The following is a 21985-nucleotide window of genomic DNA, read 5'->3' on the forward strand; positions in this document are numbered from 1 at the left end:
CTTCCAAAATGCTCGTGGTGACCCACAGAGGTCCCAGTAAAACACCGAGAGACGTGGACAGGACCGGGCTGGAGCGCCACTCAACCCCTGAAGTGCTCCGGGAAACCTCTGGGGCGTGCGTGTAGGAGTTTGACAAATTAACCTTTTAAAGACGTAGCGGCGCGAAAGCAGCCCCCACACCTGGAGCCACTCGAACACTGAATGGCAATGGTGGAGACGCACAGGATGTTGCATTAAGGACCAACCGGAGCGGAGACCTTACAGGCTATGGTTCCTTGGCAGCAACAGAAGGGAAAGAACTCAGCGGGCTCCCACCAGCCGGCCATCGGCCGCGAACAGCAGGGTCGAGTTCCGTGTTCTCAAACTCAACCGCACTTTCCCCGTGTGGCCTTTTTACACGATCGCAGGTACACGACGGGCGCTACTCTCCCCTCTCGCTTGCTCTTAAACTGTCGTCCAACAATAGTGCTGACTAATGGTGAGAGCCAGCAAGTGCTCTTAGGTGGCCGCATGGAAATAAAAAAGTTGCTACAGAAAGAAAAAAAAAAACAAAACGGGAACTTTCGCCCTTGGTTTCCCGGGTACCGAGCTGCAGAAAAGGTGGGAGAAAGGCCTCAGGGCCTAGACCCAACAAGTGAGGGAAAGAAAGGAAAGAGGACGGAAGCCTGGGCCAGAGGAGCCTCTGAACATCCCCAGAGGGCACGGCGGCCCTGGGGCTCAGTCTCCTTGGCGCAGTCCAACCCCCGCGTCAATCAGATGCTTCTCGCTTTGCCATTGGCCGGGGGCTCCCTTGGCCTCCCTGGCGCCCACCTCCTCGTTGCTTGGGGTTTACTTCCCCAAAGTACACGGGCCCCACCTTGTGGAGCAACCGCTCCTGTATGGAAAACGGATCTCCGCCCAAGGGAACACACTTTAACGAATGGGAGCCGCCTCGCACACTTATTGGCTACCATGAATATCGGTCAAAGAACTTCCTACCCTCTTTGCCGACGTCCCTTTAAGTAATTGGTCGCTCTCAGTGCCAATCCGTTACTAGGGAAACGAGATCCTCACAGTCTCATAGGCATGAGTCAAAGCCAATCAAGAGCCACGCCTTCATCCTGAGTCCCTACCCAATTGCTGCTCGAAGAGCCCAGAGGACGCAGTCGGGATTGGTCGCCAGCCTGCTCGACCTGGCCGCAACAAGTTAGGCTGAGTCGCGGTTATATAGACCGGCGACGGAGCACGCGTGTGTGCGGACGCAGTTGCGTGAGGTGATCTTTCCTTCTGCCGTGCTGTGGAGCAAAGCTTGTTCCTCTCCCGCTCAGCCGTGCAGGTATGCCCGGTTGTGGGCGGGGCGGGGCGGCCCAGGGACGAAGAGGAGCTGGGATGCGTGTGAGCGAGAGAAGTCGCAGCGGTCGTGGCGGTGGCCGCCGCGCTAGGCGTGCCCCCCCCCAACGGCCGCAGGCGGGCGCACGGGCGCGCGGAGTTTCCCCGCCCCCTCCTCGCCGCGCTCCCACCGGCCGGCGCGCGTGGCCGTGTCCGCGTTCCCCGCGTGCGCGTGCCACACCCAACGGCCGCGCGGGGCGAGAGCGAGCCGCGGCCGCCGCCCGGGCCCCAGGGCGGTCGCGGGATCCCGGGGCCCCGCGCTGCCCGCCCGCCGGACTTTCCCGCTCGTCTCCCTCCCCGCACGCGCCCGCAGATCCTTTCCTGCCCCGGCGACGGGTTCCAGCTTGGTCCGGCCGGGAGGAGGCTTTATTTAGCGGCGGGGGCGACACGAAAACCCGAGGAGGTTTTGGGTTCGGGAAGCAGAGGTGCTGCTCCCGGTTTTACAGGGAGTAAAGGGGGAGCAGCCAAGGCACGGATGATGAGTGGAAATAATAATTGCTGTTTGTCCTGAGCCCACGCTGTGTGCCAGGCGCCGTGCAGAGCAACTTGCGTGGCTCTCCCGTGCTCCCACAACGGTCCGGGGAGGTAGGTGCGGCGACTTTGCTTTTTGCAGTGGTTGCGGACGTCCAGAGGTGGGGAAACGTGGTCAGAGGCACGGCGACGGTAAGGGGCAGGTATCGGGTGGAACCGAGGTCGTGTGGCTGCTAGGCCCCCAGCCTGTTTCCGTCCTTGGACGGGCGCGGTGCGCGGTCCCAGGGCGCCGTGGCCCCCGGAGCACGGGTCCCCGGGGCTAGCGGTATCAGCCCGAAGAGGCCAGCTGCTGGGCGGAGTGCGGCGGCATTTGGCTTGAACCACTTGTAGGCTTCCAGGAAGACGCGGCTTGGAAGTGGGATTGTGACAAAGGACACGAAGGGCTTTGGGCTTCCTTTTTACGAGTGTGCGCACGGAAAGCTGATGGATGTGCCGCCCTCAGAGCTTCCGGAAAAAGTAGAGAGAAAGACGAATAAGTGCAGATGAACGTGGACGGTGTTCCTTCTCCGGTTTGATGCTCTGCGCGATGGTGGGAAATTCCCGGCAGCCGCAAGTTAGGCTCTGCTCTTACACCTTGAAACCTTTTCTCCCGTCTTTCCTTTACGGGGCAGACTTGAGAAAGACCTTTGGGAATATAGTTTAACTTCCTCGTTTTGCAGTTGGAGAAAAAGCGGGTTAGAGCGATGAGTTTCAGATCTCGCCGGCATGTGTGGGTTGAGACGTGAAGTTGGGACGGAAAGGATGGTGCCCAGTTACAATATAAATTTTAAGCTCTGGAGCTTATGCTAGGTGAATTACAGGTGATTGAGGTGTGTTGGAAGTCTTTCCCTTAGGGCAGTTGGGATCTTCTGTGGATGAAAGCCTCTCCACATTCAATTCAGTTCAGTTATTTCGAGTCTACTGTTGGGCTCCTCTGTCTATACAAGTATGGAAGATACCTTCAAAGATAAGCATAAATTTGCGATTTTTAAAAGCCAGTATATTCCCTGGCTTTGGAAAATCGTTGCAGGTCCAGGACATTACTTAATATCACAAATGTCTCTACTTGAGATCAAACTAAGAAGTTTTGGCACTAGCTCTTCTGAATTAGTTTGGCTTGGAATGGCTTTCAACCTTTTTTTTTTTTTTTTCTTTTTAGAGCCTTTAGGATTAGTTTTTTAAGTTTTTGCAGTCAGAGGGAACACAAAATTTCCATCCTTGCAAGTAAGTTAAAAAACTACAAGGAAGCTTGATATCTGTAAGTGTTTCCATTTACCCAGTAGTTTCCATGTTTCTTAACAGAAAGTAGCAATAGATTAGGGATCAGAATATTCAATGGCCCAAGTTCTTCAGTTGGTGTTGCCATAAATAACAGATTGGTTTAGAATATAACATTGTTTTACGTGGCCTTCATGTAGCAATTCTAGTTATATTTATTTAGACGGATTACCTTATTGAGTTAGCATTTTAGGCTTCAACTTTTAAAACATAATGACATAGGTTTAAACTGTTAACTTGGTGTCCACTAATGGTGTTACTGCTTGGAGTAAAATATGTCAGAAAGTAAAATACATCAGAATGAAATTTCCTTGTGCAATAATAGGATTTTGATTCCTTTTCAGATACTTCTTAACATGTTCTTTCCCTCAGGTGAAGGTTATCAGTTGGGTAGGAATATGAAAACTGTGGTACTTTACAGTTGGTAGCCTGGCATATCTCCTTTGCACGCATTTATTAAGAACAAATGAAGCAGACTGTAATAATGTAAGACTGGTGTGCCTTCCTTCTTCCTAGCCAAGTTAGGTTACTTTTGTTATTAAATCCTTTCTAAGTTTTTGTACTTCAAACAGAAAAGTAGGCAGTTCTTTGTTCTTTATTTAACTCACATTGTTTGCTGTTCTCAGCTGACAGTCTGCTAAGGGTGCATCAGAAGATTTGGTAATGTTTGTTACTGACCTATTTCGCAGTAGTTCTTTTTCTTGTAATTTGATTTTAGTTATCTTAGTACTTTGCCTTGAAAGTAAAGGGTAGAGGTTAGTTTAAGGCGTGGTTATTTATTTATTTATTTATTTGACAGATCAAAAGTAGGCAGAAAGGCAGGCAGAGGGAGAGAGGGGGAAGCAGGCTCCCTGCTGAGCAGAGAACCCGATGGCAGGGGGTGGGGGGATGAGGGGGATGCGCTCTATCCAAGGACCTAAGATCATGGCCTGGGCCAAAGGCAGAGGCTTAACCCACTGAGCCACACAGGTGCCCAGTTTAAGTTTTTATATGTTTGTGAATTGTATACGGTTCAAAGGATCGATGGAGCCATGCTAAATAAAAGATGAAATTTAATATAAAACCTGAATTCCTGATGAATCTTTTTTTTTTTTTCCCCCCAGTTTAGTAAAATTACTTACAAACAGCTAGTGGGAAAAACCTTTAGTTGCAACACTGTCCTTCTAGCCATGGAGTTAAATTTAGACTCAGCAATTGTAATCTCACTTGTGGTTGGTGATCACACTGGTGGTTAGTTAGGTTTATATATTTTTAAATCTCAAAAGTCACCTTATTCCTTTTTTTAAGTATTCTTGGACCTTGTATTTGGCCTTGGTGGGGAAAGCTGAATTGCAAGCCAGGTGGTAAAGAGCTAGGAATAATCTGCACATGAAGAGGGGGCTTTATAAGACAGAAAATAATTAAAATTTTCACAGGTTGTGGCCTTAGTAAATGTCTTTAGAGGACTTTGATAGATTTCTTGTTTTGTCCTCTGGTAGTTAGTCATGTTGTAATATTGTTTAGCTGTTCAGCTGTATTTCAGTTGTTTTATAATAATTATTTTTAGAGGTTTATTTATTTTAGAGACTGAGTGAGCTGGGGGCATGGAGGGGGAGGAGAGGGGCAGAGGGAGAGAAAGAGAGTCACAAGCAGACTCCACAGTGAGTGGAGTCCCACTCAGGCTTGGTGTCTCACACCCCGAAATCAGGACCTGAGCCAAAACCCCAGAGTCAGCCGCTTCACTGACTGAGCCACCCAGGTGCCCCAGGTATTTAATAATTATTAAAGTAGATGTTAAGAGATGGTTCAGAGAAAGGGGCTTCCTAGATGGGACAGACTTCTACTTTGTAGGGTTGTCATCCTTGTGGCTTTTAACTTGAGTGGCTGTGTAACAGCGTCATTGTGTATTTGTATAGTTCTTTAATGTTCTAAAAGTGCTCTTACATAGAGCTTAGTAATCTTACGTTTTCGCTTATAAAGAGAATTGGAGCTCTGAAACCCAAGTAGTTGTCTAAACTGTTTTGTAAAGCTTATGTATGTAGTAGGGGGCTGTAGACCATTATTTGCTAGCTATTTCCTTATTCAGAAAAGTTTGAAAGATTTAGAAAATCTGGAAGGTACGAGTGTGACAACTACTTAACTTTCCAGGCTTTGTTAGGCTGTGTCTCAAGTATGCCGTGTGTGTGGACTCTCTGGCTTGCATGGTACTGCCTCGTCCATATATGGAGTGAGTCATGCTTATTTTATTCTTTGGGTTGCAATCCAGGGGTATCTAACTTATTTTGCTTTTTTACTAATTCTGTTGCTCACACTGTTCCCGTTTTGGCCCTTGTGTCCTTTCGTGTTCCCTGTTCTTATTTTGTTGTGGTGGTTGTTTTTAGCATTTTCTTTATCAGTTAAGGCTCATTTGTATTTTGCCTTTGCCAGTCCTAGAGTCAACCGTTTCTCCAAAGATCTACCATGAAGAATTTTGAAGGGAAGTGACAGGTGGTAAATGTGAAGAGTTTAGAGAATAGATTGAACAGTAGATCCAGTGACGATGATACACGCGAGCGCATGACAAGGGGGAAGGACAGAGAACAAGCAGACGCCCTGCTGAGCAGAGAGCCTGACTCCTGAGGTCTTGGGGGCTCTGATACCAGGACCCTGAGATTATGACCTTAGCTGGGTTAGACACTTAAGCTTCTGAGCCACCCAGGCACCTCGTTAAATTTTAATATGATGTGATGCATGATGTAAGGCTCGTTTTTTTCTGTAGATATGGATGTGTAATTGTTCACCATTTGTTGAACAGAATATCCTTTTTCTATTGGATTATCTGCACTTAACGTTGAAAATCCTAGTTGTCCATATACGTGTTTGTATATTTCATAACTATTCTGTTATGTGGTTCTATTTGTCTGTTTTTACATCTAGACTATTTTAAAAATAATTGTACCTGTGAACAATATCTGATATTTTTGTGTATACTAAAAACACTTCTAAACATGTTTAGAAGCATACAGTACGTATTTGGCAACTAACTTTTTAATGTAATATTTTTGAGATCTATTTCATGCTGACTTTGACTGCTATAAATAGGATGACTTTATGTCTTGGTTTCCCAGGGACAGCCCTAATTCACTCCAGTTAACCTGGAGAAATTATAAATAGTACTGCTTTTTAATCTTTTAAGTGCCCCATATGATTATGTTAGATAGAGAGGTTTGAATGTTAGGGATAAACTGCACCTTAATCCATTACCTGTTTGACAGACACATAGGTTGTTGTCTTATGTTTTAGAAATAAGGTGGCTAATTATTTGAGAAATTATTTCTCAGGTTGATGTCTTATGTATACGGGTGAGTTTCTTGTGTACAAATCTAGAAGAGAATTGCTAGATTCATTGAACTTTTGGATTTTATAAGATAACTGCAAAATTGTTCTTCCCTGTGGTGGGAGCAATTGACACTCCCTTCAGTTTCACAGGTTCTTTTTCCCGACTTCTTGCCAGTGTTCGATATTGACTGATACATGTTTTTTAAGATTTTATTAATTTATTTGGGAGAGAGACAGAGATAGCAAGAGAGACCCCTCGCTGGGAGGAGAGGGAGAATCCGGCTCCCCACTGAGCAGGGTTCAATATCAGGACCTTGACTTAGATAACCTGAGCTGAAGGCAGACGCTTAACCAACTGAGTCGCCCAGGAGGCCCATGTCTTCTTGACTGATATTTTATTTTATTTTTAAAGATTTTATTTATTTGACGGAGAGAGATCACAAGTGGGCAGAGAGGCAGGCAGAGAGAGAGAGGGGGAAGCAGGCTCCCTGCTGAGCAGAGAGCTCCATGAGGGGCTTGATCCCAGGAGCCTGAGATCATGACCTGAGCTGAAGAGGCTTTTAACCCACTGAGCCACCCACTGATACTTTAATACTTTGGGGATCTTCCGTGCGAAGTGATAAATTTTATCTTTTTATTTTTAATTTTTAAAATTTATTTTTAAAGATTATTTATTTAGAGCATGTGCCAGTGCAGGGGAGGGGCAAAAGGAGAGAGAGAAAATCTCAAGCAGACTCCACACCTAATGGGAGACCAACTCTGGGCTGGATCCCGTGACCCTGAGATCATTGATTTTTGCCAGAGTAAGCTGTACTATTAATCGAGGTGGATTATGGTTGGTCTTCATGCTTCCCTGCTCTTGGAACATAAATGCTCACAGCTTTTTAGACTCGGTTAAAGGAAGCACGCTTGACATTCTTTGTGAACTTTAGCAAAATTATTGATGGAAATTTCTTTAAAGTTGTCATGCAATTTGGTAATTTGTGATTAAGTAGACATTTTGAAATTTAAGAGTAATTCAGCATTCAGGGTCAATCCACAAAAAAATTCATCAGTGATTATGTTAATCTGAGAGATCATTGACATTTCCATTAAATGGTACTTTACTGTAACATTTATCAATGGTGTTACGTGCTTTTCGGATCAGGTAAGAAAAGGATGAAAATTGAACTTTTCATTCCATGTAGGTAACTAATAATTCTGTTACCTTAAACTTTTTTTTTCTGTACTGTACCATAATCACGCTTTCATTGTTTGCTCTGAGGAATCTGAATGCCAATACCAAATGGTGTTGTTGGAAAAATGATAGTGTTACAAGCCAAAAGTGAATTCTTTCCTAAAATTGGAAAACTTCAACAGAAAGTTTTCTGATACAATCCTTTATTTATTTATTTATTTATTTATTAAAGGATTTTATTTATTTATTTGAGAGTGAGTGAGAGAGAGCATGAGAGGGGAGGTCAGAGAGAGAAGCAGACTCACCATGCAGATGGGAGCCGGATGCGGGACTCGATCCTGGGACTCCGGGACCATGACCTGAGGTGAAGGTAGTCGCCCAACTAACTGAGCCACCCAGACACCCCTGTTATTTTTTTAAATAGAATCTTTGACATCTTTTCTTTAAAATATTTTATTTATTTATTTGACAGAGATAGATACAGTGAGAGAGGGAACACAAGCAGGGGCAGAGGGAGATGGAAAAGCAGGCTTCCTGGTGAGCAGGGAGCCCAACAGGGGGTCTTGATGCCAGGACCCCGGGATCATGGTCTGAGCTGAAGACAGACTCTTAACGATTGAGCCACCCAGGTGCCCCTGATACAGTCCCTTAAAAAAGCAAAGTGAATTGGGGCACCTGGGTGGCTCAGTGGGTTAAAGCCTCTGCCTTCGGCTCAGGTCATGATCCCAGGGTCCTGGGATCGACGAGCCCCACATCGGGCTCTCTGCTTAGCGGGGAGCCTGCTTCCCCCTCTCTCTCTGCCTGCCTCTCTGCCTACTTGTGGTTTGTCTGTCAAATAAATAAAATCTTCAAAAAAAAAAAAACCAACAACAAAGTAAATAGATAGATCTAAGACCAATTTGAAGGTGAAGCTAAGAACTTTTTAGGAGAATGCTTAGCTCTTAGACATTAGCCCTGAAGTTCTGAGAAATAACCAGATAAAACTCCCTGCACATGAAAAAGTTGAAATTGGATCATCCATATTGCCTGCTAGTAAATAGAGGGAGATGTTGTATGGTCCTCAGATTTGTGAAGTAGCCTACTCATACTAATTAAAAATCACAGAGTGGAGTTAGTTTATGAAATTACAGTTCTAACTGATTTTAAGGATCTGTTCAAGAGAGCTAAAATAGGTAAGATAACTAAGGTAACTAACGTGCCACTAGTTACTGGATGTTGGTACCTTTTGTCGCATTTTTCTTCTTACTTTAAAAATAATGCATGTTCTCCCCAGGACATTCCAGCAGTACAGAGGTATATGAATTTTAGTGTGTGTGTGTGTCTTTAAAGATTTTATTTATTTGACAGAGATCACAAGTAGGCAGAGAGGCAGGCAGAGAGAGAGGAGGGGAAGCAGGCTCCCTGCTGAGCGGGGATGCCTGGGGATGCTGGGCTCCATCCCAGGACCCTGGGATCATGACCTGAGCCACCCAGGCACCCCAATTTTATTGTTTTTGCCACAGCACTCCATTATATACATTATATAGAATGTAACTTCCCATAACATTACAAAGGTGAGTACTTCTTATTCCTTTCATTTATGTATGTTTTTATAGTTGTTTGTTTTGCATATTTACACCTTGCTATGTTTATTTTTATTTTTAATTTTTAAATTAAAAATTTTTTTACGTCTTGCTATTTTTTAATTTTTTAATACAGTTTATGCATGGGTAGTTCCGTAAGATAAAATTAACCCTCCCCCACCCCACAGTGCTCTATTTTTAGTTTGCTAGTGTTGGGATTAAAGTGAGATGAACATTTTGACTTACTTTCTAGTAGCTTTTCTCAAGGAAAATACTCCTCATGGCTTTGATGAGTAAAGATTGTTTCAGAAATCTTTTTAGTTCAGCAACTTGTTTACCTAGCATTAGAATAAAATAGTGTGGTTTAAAAGGAAAATAGGGGCGCCTGGGTGGCTCAGCAGGTTAAGCCTCTGCTTTTGGCTCAGGTCATGAACCCAGGGTCCTGGGATTGAGACCCAGGTTGGGCTCTCCTCTCCGCCCAGCAGGGAACTCCTTCTTCCTCTCCCTCGCTGCCCCCCCGCTTGTGCATGCTCTCTCTTCTCTGTCAAACAAATAAAATCTTTGAAAAAAATCATCAAGTCAACTTAGAAATTCTCTGAAAAGTTATTGTTACATTAAGTGCTTGGGCATCTAAGGTACTCTGTACAAAAATTCTTATTCTCACAGGAATCCTGTATTTTAGTACTGCTAGCAGAATACTTAAATAGTCTTCCGGGGACAGAAAAGGGTGGAATGTGGAAAAGCTTTCCTTAATTAGAGTTAGTTAATTTTATATTAATAGGTAACATTCAGTGCTTACTATTGAATAGACAGTTCTTGCTGTTACAGTTTCAGTTTCAGATGAAAGAACTGGGGGCACAGAGATTAAGTTATAGCCCAGGAGCAAAGCAAGTGAATGATTTTGGAGAATTTTTCACAGTGAAAATTGGTTAAAGAAATTTAGGGGGGTTCTTTTTATTGTATCTCAATATTTTTTCACTATTCTAAACTAGAGCACTCAGATTTTCCTTAGACTTGGATGGTTCAGTAAAAATGGCAAACTGAAGGTCATGTTTAGTATCTTTCCCTCAAGGATTTCTTTTTCTTTTTAAAATTTTATTTATTTAAGGATGGTGTACACACGTACCTGTAAGCAGGGGGAGGGAAAGGGCAGAGGGAGAGAATCTCAAGCAGATCCTGCACTGAGTGGGGAGCCTGATGGCAGGCCTCAGTCTCATCACCCTGAGATCATGATGTGAGCCAAATTCAAGAATTGCACGCTTAACTGACTGAGCCTCCGAGGCACTCCTGAAAGCACTTTCTATATAGAATTTTTGAGGTGTAATTTACAAATGATGTAATTATGAAATTTCAGGATTCAGCTTGAATAGTTTTTCCATTGTGTATTTATAATCATCACCCTGAAACAGTTGACCCTTGAACAAGATGAGTTTAAATTCTGGAGTCCACTTGTACATGGATTTTTTTTTTTAAATAATACGGAATGGTGTTGGAAATGTATTGTCTCTTTATGATTTTCTTAATATTTTCATTTCTCTAGCTTTATTTTACAAACACAGTATATAATACATATAACATAGAAAATATGCATAATTGGACTGTTACTGGTTAAGGTTTCTGGTCAGCGGTAGGCTATTGATTAAGTTTTTGGGGTGTCAGAAGTTACAGAATTTCAACTGTGGGTGGGGTGGGTGTCTGCCCCTAACTGGGAGGGTGGGTATTTGAGGTCAACTTTACATACATTTCTCTAATGTATGTCTCCAAATACTCAATTATGTTAAACCATTAAGATAATAAAGGAAATGTTGGAAACTTGGTAAATGATAGGGATTTTAGTATTGTCTTCAGTTTAATAACTATTAAGAAAAATCTACAAATGAGATGGAGATCAATTTAGCATATAAATTTTTAGCTTTACTTTTTTCTTAGCTTTAGGGGGATAACCAGAAATAAAATATTTGTAATGGTATAATTAAGCCAATAAGCTTTCTTTATTCCTTTAATTTGAATTACATAGGTAATCTCGAAGGAGGGGAAAAGAGAAGTTTTAGAGGTGGTCTACAGATTATAATTTTTCTTCTGTTTGATACGTAATCTGGAGGATTTTTATTATATTGCATAGTAATACTGGGTGAGAAAGTAATATTTGGTAAAATGTTTTTTAGTAATTTATCTTACAATGAGACTGTTTGGCAGTGTCTAAGGATGCAGGTAGGTTGATATTACTGGTCTGGTAATGACATTTGTAATACTGACTGGAATTCAAGAGCAGATGGTGCTCAAGAGAAGTAAGTGCAACTGGAATAGAAAAATAAGGGTTTGCTTAATGTGTACTGTATTCTTTGATTTGTCTGTCTTGTGAAGGTTCCCTTTAAATTGCTTTTTATACTGTGGATGTATTATGTATTTTGGATAATAGAGGGAAGCAAAACTTTCTGTTCAGCCTCTTTATGTATTAGAAAATATGCAAGCACAACTTAATGGAAGGAAAATGATACTACCAGTTTCTGAGGAATTGGGAGAGCTATCTTCCATTTGTGAAACAAGTGGGATCTGGGAGTGTGATGGAATCACATTGGATTTTTCCTTTTATTTGAGGTTGGGTCAGATGTTAGTGATTTTCAGAGTAGCTAATCCCTTTTAAGAAAGGAAAATTTATATGGGAACTGTAAAATATATTTTAAAAGCACAGTTGCTCTGGTTTATATGAAGTAATGGGAAATACTAAAACTTGAAAACCATAGGCTTAGAGGACTGTTAGTATCTTCTACTGTCCATCCGTAGCTTTGAAGTTCTGAAAAATTAAGGATCAGTAAGAATATCTGAAATTACCTTTTATTTTCCCCTTTGGGACTCTGAGCCACACAAGAAATATAACAATTTCTCATTCTGCCTTAGTCTAAGTACATTAGTTTAAGACCTAAGATCCAGATTCTTGTTATTGATATTCTCTTAACCATGCTTACAGGTAAACTGCTCTCCAGTATGACTGGGACGGTATTTTGTATTGATCTAGTGCCTGTAATCTGGAGAAAATACAGACTGGCCTTGAGCTAATTGCTTAGATTTTGGTGAAGAATAATACAGGGCACTAGATAAGGATAAACAGGTCTCCACAGATTGTTCAGGGTTGACCAGTCAGTCTGTTCTGCCCGTCCTTTGAGAAAACTGAAGTAAAATTTCTTGCCGTTTTTTAAATACTGACATTGATCTGAACATGTCTCTCTGTTTACCTGTGTGTTTAACTTCAGGATGATTTTATCTCCTCAAATGAAAAATTGGATTTTATCTCATGCCAGATATTTTTTCCAGAAAGTTTTGTTTTGAAAATGACTGACTAATTGAGGACTTACTGTGTGTGTGCCAGCTGCCTCTCTCAATACTCACAGATAATAAGGATACTAACTTTAAATCATCATGATTTTGAGGTGTTGAGATTATTTTGTTGAGTAATAACATTTTGTTTAACTCACCCATTTTCACATTATTTTTGGTGTCATCATGAAGTAAGCTCAGAATTTTTAGATTTTGTGGTTCTTGATTAAAGATACTAAAAAATTTTCTGATTTAGTTAGACTAAAAATGTGATCATATGTGCCTCTGTGTCAAAATTTATCACTCTTGAATCTAATACTGCCACAAATAAGAAGGTGTTTGGATGGGACGCCTGGGTGGCTCAGTCGGTTAAGCAGCTGCCTTCCACTCAGGTCATGATCCCAGGATCCTGGGATCGAGTCCCACATAGGGCTCCCGGCTCTGTGGGGAGCCTGCTTCTCCCTCTCCCTGCTGTTCTCCCTACTTGTGCTTACTTGCTCTTTCTCTCTCTCTGACAAATAAATAAATAAAACCTTAAAAAAAAAAAAAAAGAATGTGTTTGGAATTTTAGAAACAGAACACTCTTAATTGGGTTTAAAAATACGGAGAAGTTAACGATAGGGTGCATGCTAGAAATATGTACCTTTGATTTTCTTATATTCATTTTGAAGAAATTGACTGTTGGGAATAATGAATTCTTGATCGTGAATCGTCCCCTTCCCCTCACTATTCATCTCATTGCAATAAATTTGACTAAAAATCCTGTCTGTGTGGGTTTTATTTGTTCTTACGGTTTTTATTTTTTAAAACCAAGAGCTGTTGTTGTGCCTTGTTGTACTTTGAGGGTTTTTTTTTTTTTTTAAGATTTTATTTATTTATTTGACAGAGATCACAAGTAGGCAGAGAGGCAGGCGGAGAGAGAGGAGGAAGCAGGTTCCCCACTGAGCAGAGAGCCAGATTTGGGGCTCGATCCCAGGACCCTGGGATCATGACCTGAGCCAAAGGCAGAGGCTTTAACCCACTGAGCCACCCAGTCACCCCGAGTTTTATTTTAATGATTCTATTTCCTCCCCTGCCACTTTCCTCCTTGTACTTGATATTTCACTTTGAACATACTTGACATTTTTTTTCCCCCAGGTTGAATTGACCAAAGCAATGGTTATGGAGAAGCCTAGTCCCCTGCTGGTCGGGCGGGAATTTGTGAGACAGTATTACACGCTGCTGAACCAGGCCCCGGACATGCTACACAGGTAAGACATTATTTTTTACCCTGTGGGTACTTAATACTACTAGAGTCTCTTAATGCATCATGCACCTTGTAGGGCTGTTGCATAATAGTGCTTGGTACATAAGAACCAGTAAATAATTTCTGTTAAAATTATTTTTTAAAAAGATTTTAAAAGATTTATTTATTTATTTGAGAGCGTGAGCCTGCACAGGTGCTAGCAGGGGGAGGGGCAAAAGGTGAGGGAGAGAATCCCAAGCAGACTCCCTGCTGAGCGTGCAGCCCATGGTAGGACTGTCCCACGACCCTGAGACCATGACCTGAGCTGAAATCGAGAGTCAGATGCTTAATTGAGTGAGCTCCCCAGGTATCCCTAAAATCATAATTTTAAGTAGAATATACAAGTAGAAAGAAATTAGACTAAGTTACCTAAACTTACCCATTATCAGAAAAACAGTGTCTGAGAATATAAAGGTATATTTATGCTTCTGTTCATTTTTTTGTGCTGTTTTTGATGAATCTTGAATATTTAGTGAATGTGTTGAAGACTATTCCTTTAATAATACTTTTGTGTTGTGTTGATGTGCTTTTGAAAATTGGGGAAACTTCAGTGGAAATGGTATAGGCTTGTAAATTAAGTTTATGACATAAACATGGAAAGTTTAGTAAAAACCATGTTTGCAATTTTTTTCTCTATATGCAGATTTTTTACATACTGTCTTTTAGCTTTTCTACTTGATAATCTGGGGTCCTCCTTAAGGGTACTGCATATATTAACATTAATTTTAGCATCTTATCTTACAGAGATGTAGCATACTTTAATCCCCACTGATGAATTTTTCTTGGTTGCTTCCATTATTTCCTCTTACAAACAGTCTTGCATTATACAGGACTATAAATATGTCTACTTACGTGGACTTGTTAGAATGATTTGTTTCTTTTCTTTTCTTTTTTTTTTTTTTTTTTAAGATTTATTAGAGCAAGAGTGTGCATGTGCTTGGCAGGGACAGAGGGAGAGGGAGAGAGAGTCCTAAGCAGACTTCTTACTGAGTGTGGAACTGGATGTGGGGTTCAATTTCATGACCCTGAGATCAAGACCTGAGCTGAAACCAGCAGTTGGACATTTACTAACTGTGCCACTGAGGCGCTCCTAGAATATTTCTTAGAGTTCCTAAAATGTGTATTTGCTGGACCAGACTGTTTTCCTCTATACTTTGACGAGCTTGCGTATTAGATACTACATGCTTATTGGGTCCAAAAGGAAATTTTATAAATTTGTTTTGAATTTTGCTCTGAAAATGGAAAATACCTCATATTCTTTTAAGGCTTTATAGTTTTCCAGTTTTATGTGTTTCTTATAGGTCTTTACAAAAGCCTTTAGTAAAGCATTGTTAGGATAGCTTTATTTTGCAGATAAAGATGGTAAGGGGTTAAAAATTTGCTGGTGTTGACATGACTGTTAACTGATTGAACAGGTTTTAAAGCTTTTTCCTTTTTTCTTGTTATGTTTTATGTCAGAATTTGATTTTGTGCCCTTGGGTTAGATAAGTTTGGAAATTTGAAAAGGAGCAGGAGTTGAAAGATAATTAAATGAGTCAATATGTTGGGGCACCTGGGTGGCTCAGTGGGTTAAGCCGCTGCCTTTGGCTCAGGTCATGATCTCAGGGTCCTGGGATCGAGTCCCGCATCGGGCTCTCTACTCAGCGGGGAGCCTGCCCCTCTCTCTCTCTCTCTCTCTCTCTCTCTCTGCCTGCCTCTCCGTCTACTTGTGATCTCTCTCTGTCAAATAAATAAAATCTTAAAAAAAATGAGTCAATATGTTTCTTGTCAATATTGATATATATTGACGCCAGCACCTCTTTTTTCACATTTTATCTCTGAAGTACAGCTTAGATACACAGGCATATCTCATTTTATTGTGTTTTGCTTTATGGTGCTTTGCAGATATTTTGCAAATATTTTTCAAATTTTTTCATTATTTGTTAATGGTAATCTATGATCATTGATCTTTGTTATTATTATAGTTATATTGGGGTTCATGCCCATCCATATAAGACCATGAACTTAATGTTCAATAAATGTTTTGTGTCTTCTGACTCCTCAACCGATGGCTATACCCCATCTCTCTCCCTATTCCCTGAGACACAACAATATTGAAATTAGGCCAGTTATTTAACCTTATTACAATTGCTTTTTACTGTTAAGTGAAAGGAAGAGTCCCATGTTTCTTCCTTAAAAGCTACAAGTAAGCTTAATGAGGAGGGAATGCTGAAAGCTAGGACAGGCCAAAAGCTAGACCTCTTGGGCCAGTTAGCTAAGTTCTGAGTGCAAAGCAGAAGTTTTTGAAATTAAAAGTGCTACTGGAATGAACACACAAGTAATAAGAAAGCAGAACAGCCTTATTGTGGATATGGAGAAAGTTTGAGTAGTTTGAAGATTAAACAAGCCACAACATAATGGAAATTTATCTTAAAGGAAATTAAGCCAAAGCCTAATCCAGAGCAAGGCCCTTACTCTTCAGTTCTGTGAAGGTGGACCGGTGACACAGCTGCCGCAGTAGAGTTTGAAGCTGGCAGGCATTGGTTGGTGAGGTTTAAGGGAAGAAGCTCTTTCCATAAAATGAAAGTGCAAGGCGAAGCAGCAAGTGCTGATGTGGAAGCCGTAGCGAGTTCTTCAGATCTAGCTAAGGGAATTAATGAAGGCAGCTACACCACACTACAGATTTTCAGGGTAGATGAAACAGCCTTATATTACTGGAAGTGATTCATGGGAAGATGTCAAAATACCAAGATGAACAGGAGTGAAGAAGTTGATTCCAGCCCTCATAGATGATTTTCATGGGTTCACAACTTTAGTGGCGGAAGTAACTGCAGATGGGGTGGAAATAGCAAGAGAATGAGAAGTGGAGCCGGAAGGTGGAACTGAATTGCTGCGATAACTTTTAAGACTTGAACCGATGAGGAACTGCTTATGGATGAGCAAAGAAAGTGATTTCTTGAATGGGATCTACCGGTGAAGACGCTGTGAAGATTGTTGAAATGACAACATGATAGGTTATTACATAGACTGAGTTGTTAAGGCAATGTCGGGATTAACTGAAAGGATTAACTCCCAGTTTTGAAAGAAGTTCTGTGAGTAAAATGCTTCAAACAGCATCACACACTGTAGAGAAATTGTTAGTGAAAGGACGAGTCAATTGATGGGGAAAACTTCATTGTTGTCTTTAAGAAATTGACATGGCTGCCCAGCCTTCTGCATGTTCTACCCTGATCAGTCAGCAGCCATCCACATTGAGGTAAGAGCCTCCACAAGCAAAAAGATTGGGACTCACTGAAAGCACAGGTGATGGTTAGCAATTTTTAGCAATATAGTGTTTTTTAATGTATGTGCACTGTTTTTATAGAATTACTGTTGCACACTTGATAGACTATAGTGTAGACATGACTCTGTATGCACTGGAAAACCAAAAAAGTTTTTCAACTCTATTTATTGGCAATATTCTCTTCCTTGTGGTCTGGAACCGAACTTGAAATGTCTGTGAGATAATGCCTGTAATGAAAAGTGGATTAGCCAGGGACGCCTGGGGGGCTCAGTGGGTTAGGCATTTGCCTTCGGCTCAGGTCATGATCCCAGGGTCCTGGAACCAGGTCTTGCGTTGGGCTCCTTTCTCAGGAGGGGGTCTGCCTCTCCCTCTGCCCATCTCTCCCCCTACTTGTGTTTGTGAGGTGCAATCTAAATGCCCTCTCTCTCTGACAGGGAAAAGTGGATTAGCCATCAGTGAACTGATTCACTGGCTGACTCACAGCCTTTTATAACTTTAAAATTTGCAGGGTATACTTGGGGTAACTGTGGGCCCAAATCTGTTTTCTTTTTGGGAGGGCAGGCAGAATCAGGATGTCGAATGACATGTATGGGTTCATTTGTGAAAAGTTGTATCCCTGTAGTGTAGCTGTCAAGAAATTCTAATAGCAGTTATCTCTGCATTGTGGCACTTTTGGTTATGTCTGTGTCAGGTTTTCCTGATCCAGTATTAAAATGAAAACAAAACAGTTGAGGATATAGATGAATTAAAGCTATGGGAACTTAAAGTTTGAAGTTCTTAATGCATCAGCAGAATTGTTAAATTACTTTTAAGCCTCAACTGCATGAGTTACTGGGTTTTTATTTTATTTCACGTTAAGTAGGCTCTGTGCCCATCATGGAGCCCAACGTGGGGCTTGAACTCTCAGAACCCTGAGATCAAGGTCTCAGCCGAGATCAAGAGTTGCACTTAAATGACTGAGCCACGCAGCTGTCCAGTAACTGGGTTTTTCATGGAAACCCCTCACGTGCATTCTCAGATCTATAGAAGGATTGGACTCTCCAAGCCTGTGAGAGGGTATAGACGGCCTTACCTGTATCCAAACTGCCTGTTGGCTTCTAGAGTGAAAACAGAAACTTCTGTTTCATTCTAAGTAAGTAGCCTTCCTGACATGAGCTAAAAGATCTTTGCCAGTACAGTCATCCTACTCTGAAATCTGGAGCTTACGTCTTGTAAAATAAGTGTTCTGTCTCATTGACCAAATCTGTTTCTGTTCAGCAAATCTTGAGTGACATGAAGGAAAGGGGTAGATCTATGATTCTATACAGAGATGAAAAAGAAAACACATCTTGCTTTCAGGAGTCTGCCATTGAGGCAAGTGGGTACCAGACAAAAAATAAGTATCTAGTCTTAGGCTACTTGAAACTGACAAGAAAATTGTCTCTCTGTTTTTCAGGTTTTATGGAAAGAACTCTTCTTATGTCCATGGGGGATTGGATTCAAATGGAAAGCCAGCAGATGCTGTCTATGGACAGAAAGTAAGCATCCCAGGCTTTCTGCAGCTTGTTAATGCAACTAGAAAATAACCCATACAATTGAGGCAGATAAGTATTTGGTAGATTTACTGATACTTAAAAGATCAAATTTCCAAATTTCTTTTTTAGAAATTTTGGTATTCGAAATGATTTGGTAGATATAGCCATTGGAAAGCTTAGAGTGTCATATTTGTTCATTTTGAATCCTGTAGTCTGAAGGTTTTTTGTTTAGGAGGTATTTTATTTTAGCATGAGGATCATTCATTTAAACATTTTTTAGGTATGTCAATTCAGTTTAACAGTTTTAAAAAGTTCAAGGTGGTCACTGGGAATGAACTGTTCTAAGGCAAATTTAGAGTATGGGCTGTGTAGTTTGTAATTTAAGTATGCAAATTAACTCTACTTGTGTTGTATTAGGAAGTTCTTTGTTGTTGGAAATTGTGTAAATGTTACATAAGTCATTAACTCTTGCTTTGATTCCTTAGGAGATCCATAGGAAAGTGATGTCACAAAACTTTACCAATTGCCACACTAAGATTCGCCATGTTGATGCTCATGCCACTCTGAATGATGGTGTAGTGGTCCAGGTGATGGGGTTGCTCTCTAATAACAACCAGGCTTTGAGGAGATTCATGCAGACTTTTGTCCTTGCTCCTGAGGTATGAAAAAAGAAACAATGAAAGTTTGTGCATATCTTTTAAGAAACTATTCATTTTGAATTTCAAACTTAGAGAAAGGTTATAATAGTAGTACAATAATTCATACTCCTTACCTAGAACCACTGCCAGCACTTGCCTATATGTTTGTAATTCTTTTTCTGTTTACCTGTCATTTTAATTCAAAATCATTTGAAAATAGGTTGGAGACATCAAGCCTAGTCATCCTTAGATAATTCAGTGAGCATTTCCTAAGTGTAAGGTATACTCTTTCATAACCACAGTACAGTTACCAATTTAGGAAGTACTGATGTTAATACAATTAGGATTCTGTAGCCCATATTTAAATTTTTGGTGTTTGTTCCAGTAATATCCAATGTATTTTTTTTTTTCCTGGTCCAAGATTCAATCCAAAATTACACATAATATGGCTGTCATTTCTCTTCAGTCTCCTTTAATGTGCAATAATTCTTTAATTTTATGTTTTTTATGGCATTGACATTTTTAATGAGCGCAAAGTACTTTGTAGACTACCTCAGTTTGAATTGTCTGTTTCTTTATGATTAAATTTAGGTTATACACACATTAGTCTTTTAGTGCCTCACTTTAGGAAGGCACTGGATGTCATTTAGTCCTATCTATTAGTGATGTTAATAATTAATGTCTAAGTTAAGGTGATGGTCACCACGTTTTGCCACTGTGTAGGTAGCATTTTTATTTTTCTTACTAGTAAATTGTGGTTGCTGTCTTTGAGACTATCTTGTTCTTCATCAGACTTTGCTAGTTTTAGCATCATTGTTGCTGGAGTCAGCTGCTACTCTGATGGTAATAAATGGTGATTATCTATTTCTATCATTTGGTATTAATTAGTTGGCATTTTACAGTACTCTGCCTTCTATCTGCTGTTATTTGTGGAGTCTTTGTTTATTTCATGGATTTAAACCACTAATTAATGTCTGTGAACCACTAGTTAATGTCTAAAATACCCCAGATCTATTAAGTCTGAGCTCCTTCAAGCTGGCTTCTGTTATTTGTTTTGGCAAAGGGACCACTTCATAACTTTTATGAAACAAGATGTTTCAGTCTCATCTTGGATTCTCCCTGCTCCAGCCCCAGCTCCTGTTTGGCATCTGCTATTTCTTCAAGGAGTCCTGGTTCTTTTTAGTTAACCATGCTTGTCACGAAAGGGCCACACGTTTATGTTGAGTAATTACATTTGTACTGTCTTTCTGACTGGTGCAGACTGAATGGAGTCAGGGCACCTATCTGCATAAGCATGTGGAAGTGGCTCAATAGTAATTAGATGTTTTCTCTAGCATTATCCTTAAGATAATTTTCTGCCTAGAGTGATGAATCTAAAGCCCCAATCTTTTTACTGTTAGAATATACTTACTATCTTTTTGAAAAATTACAGGTTTTTAGTCATGAATTTTAGAGGATGTCTTAGATTACCTGTAGAATGAAACTTGATGGACTTAAAGAATCATGTGGGATGATTACCAATTATTTCCAGTTAAAGTTCCTTCTCCTGTTAAAGAGGAAGAATCTAACATCTTAGTATGAAGCATTGTTACATGAACTGTCTCAAAGCAAATACTAATACTCAAAGCTGTAAGATGGTGTTTTTTTTTTTTTTTTTTTTTTGAACAAATGAGACAGTGTTAGACACTGAGTAACTAGTTATGACATAGTTGGATTTATACTCTGATGTGTCTCCTGCCTAGTGTGGGCAAACCTTTCAGCCGTACCATCATTGAGTGCTTATATCAATATTGGATTCAGATTAAGGGAATTTTAAATACCTGCTGCGGTTGGTAGTATGTATTTATTGTTCAAAAAATGATTTGAGGTGTGTGGCATCTTATATGCTTAGAGTTTTACTAATGTTTGGATATTTGTCTGGTGGTATTTTAAGGAAGCAATATATTTGACTGTGGTTTTTAATGGCTATAATGTAGAGCAGGGTTTTTCATGGTGTTAGTAACATTTTGGGCGAATAATTTCCTTGTGGCTGGCTGTTCTGTGCATTGTGGGATGTTTAGCCACACCCTTGCTCTCTTCTCAAGCTTCAGTTGCACTCCCCATGTGAAAACTGAAATCTCTCCAAACACTGTCGAATGTCTTCTGTTGGTGCATATTTTCCATAGCTGAGAATCACTGGTGTAGGGTGGTTTGGCTTTTTGAAAGTCTGCTGAATAAATGAAAAGTTTTTGTTGGCATTGCAGGGCTCTGTTGCAAATAAATTCTACGTTCACAATGATATCTTCAGATACCAAGATGAGGTCTTCGGTGGCTTTGTAACTGAGCCTCAGGAGGGTAAGTTAATTGTCTAAATAATAATTATTATTTTTTTTGATGGCATGAGGTTGACTTGAAGAGAGTATGGGTTTTTTGAATGTTTTTATTACAGTCTATATTCTTCATTCATAACTTCTAATTGTCAAGATGGAGGAAGGTCGGAGTTTTTGAACCTATGTGGAACTAATAGGTTAGCTTTTTTCATGGAAGACCTAAAACTCCTTAGTAATAGGTAATTACTCACTGCAACAGTGTTAAGCATTTTTGCCACAATTTCCACAGGACACCATGAAGTCCAGATGATACCTGCATTGGAGTGGGGTTCATTATAGGAGTGGAACCTTAAGTTTAAGGAATCAAAATCTTTATAATGGGCAGTAAACATACCTGCCCTGTGCTCTGGAGGGAGACACTATTTTTCTGAGGCTGTTTGCTATATAAATGTTCTTAAAAGATAGTTTGT

At 40.7% G+C, this 21985-nt stretch overlaps 1 protein-coding gene across 2 annotated transcripts in view; it reads left to right on the forward strand.

Annotated features, from left to right (window-relative positions):
* Window positions 1–1194: 1194 nt before the first annotated feature.
* G3BP1 (G3BP stress granule assembly factor 1) overlaps window positions 1195–21985 on the forward strand; it is a 31972-nt gene continuing 11181 nt past the window's right edge. Inside the window, exons 1-6 of one of the 2 annotated variants that reach the window (XM_032851613.1) lie at window positions 1198–1315; window positions 3038–3102; window positions 13645–13757; window positions 18490–18571; window positions 19054–19227; window positions 21450–21540. In XM_032851613.1, the coding sequence (XP_032707504.1) occupies window positions 13663–13757; window positions 18490–18571; window positions 19054–19227; window positions 21450–21540 (442 nt within the window). In that variant the 5' untranslated portion in view covers window positions 1198–1315; window positions 3038–3102; window positions 13645–13662. Of the gene's footprint in view, window positions 1316–3037; window positions 3103–13644; window positions 13758–18489; window positions 18572–19053; window positions 19228–21449; window positions 21541–21985 lie in introns of both variants that reach the window. The other variant, XM_032851612.1, reaches the window with a different exon arrangement.

The sequence above is a fragment of the Lontra canadensis genome, unplaced genomic scaffold (assembly GCF_010015895.1).
Source record: "Lontra canadensis isolate GAN:19392208 unplaced genomic scaffold, GSC_riverotter_1.0 scaffold5, whole genome shotgun sequence".
NCBI lineage: Eukaryota > Metazoa > Chordata > Mammalia > Carnivora > Mustelidae > Lontra > Lontra canadensis.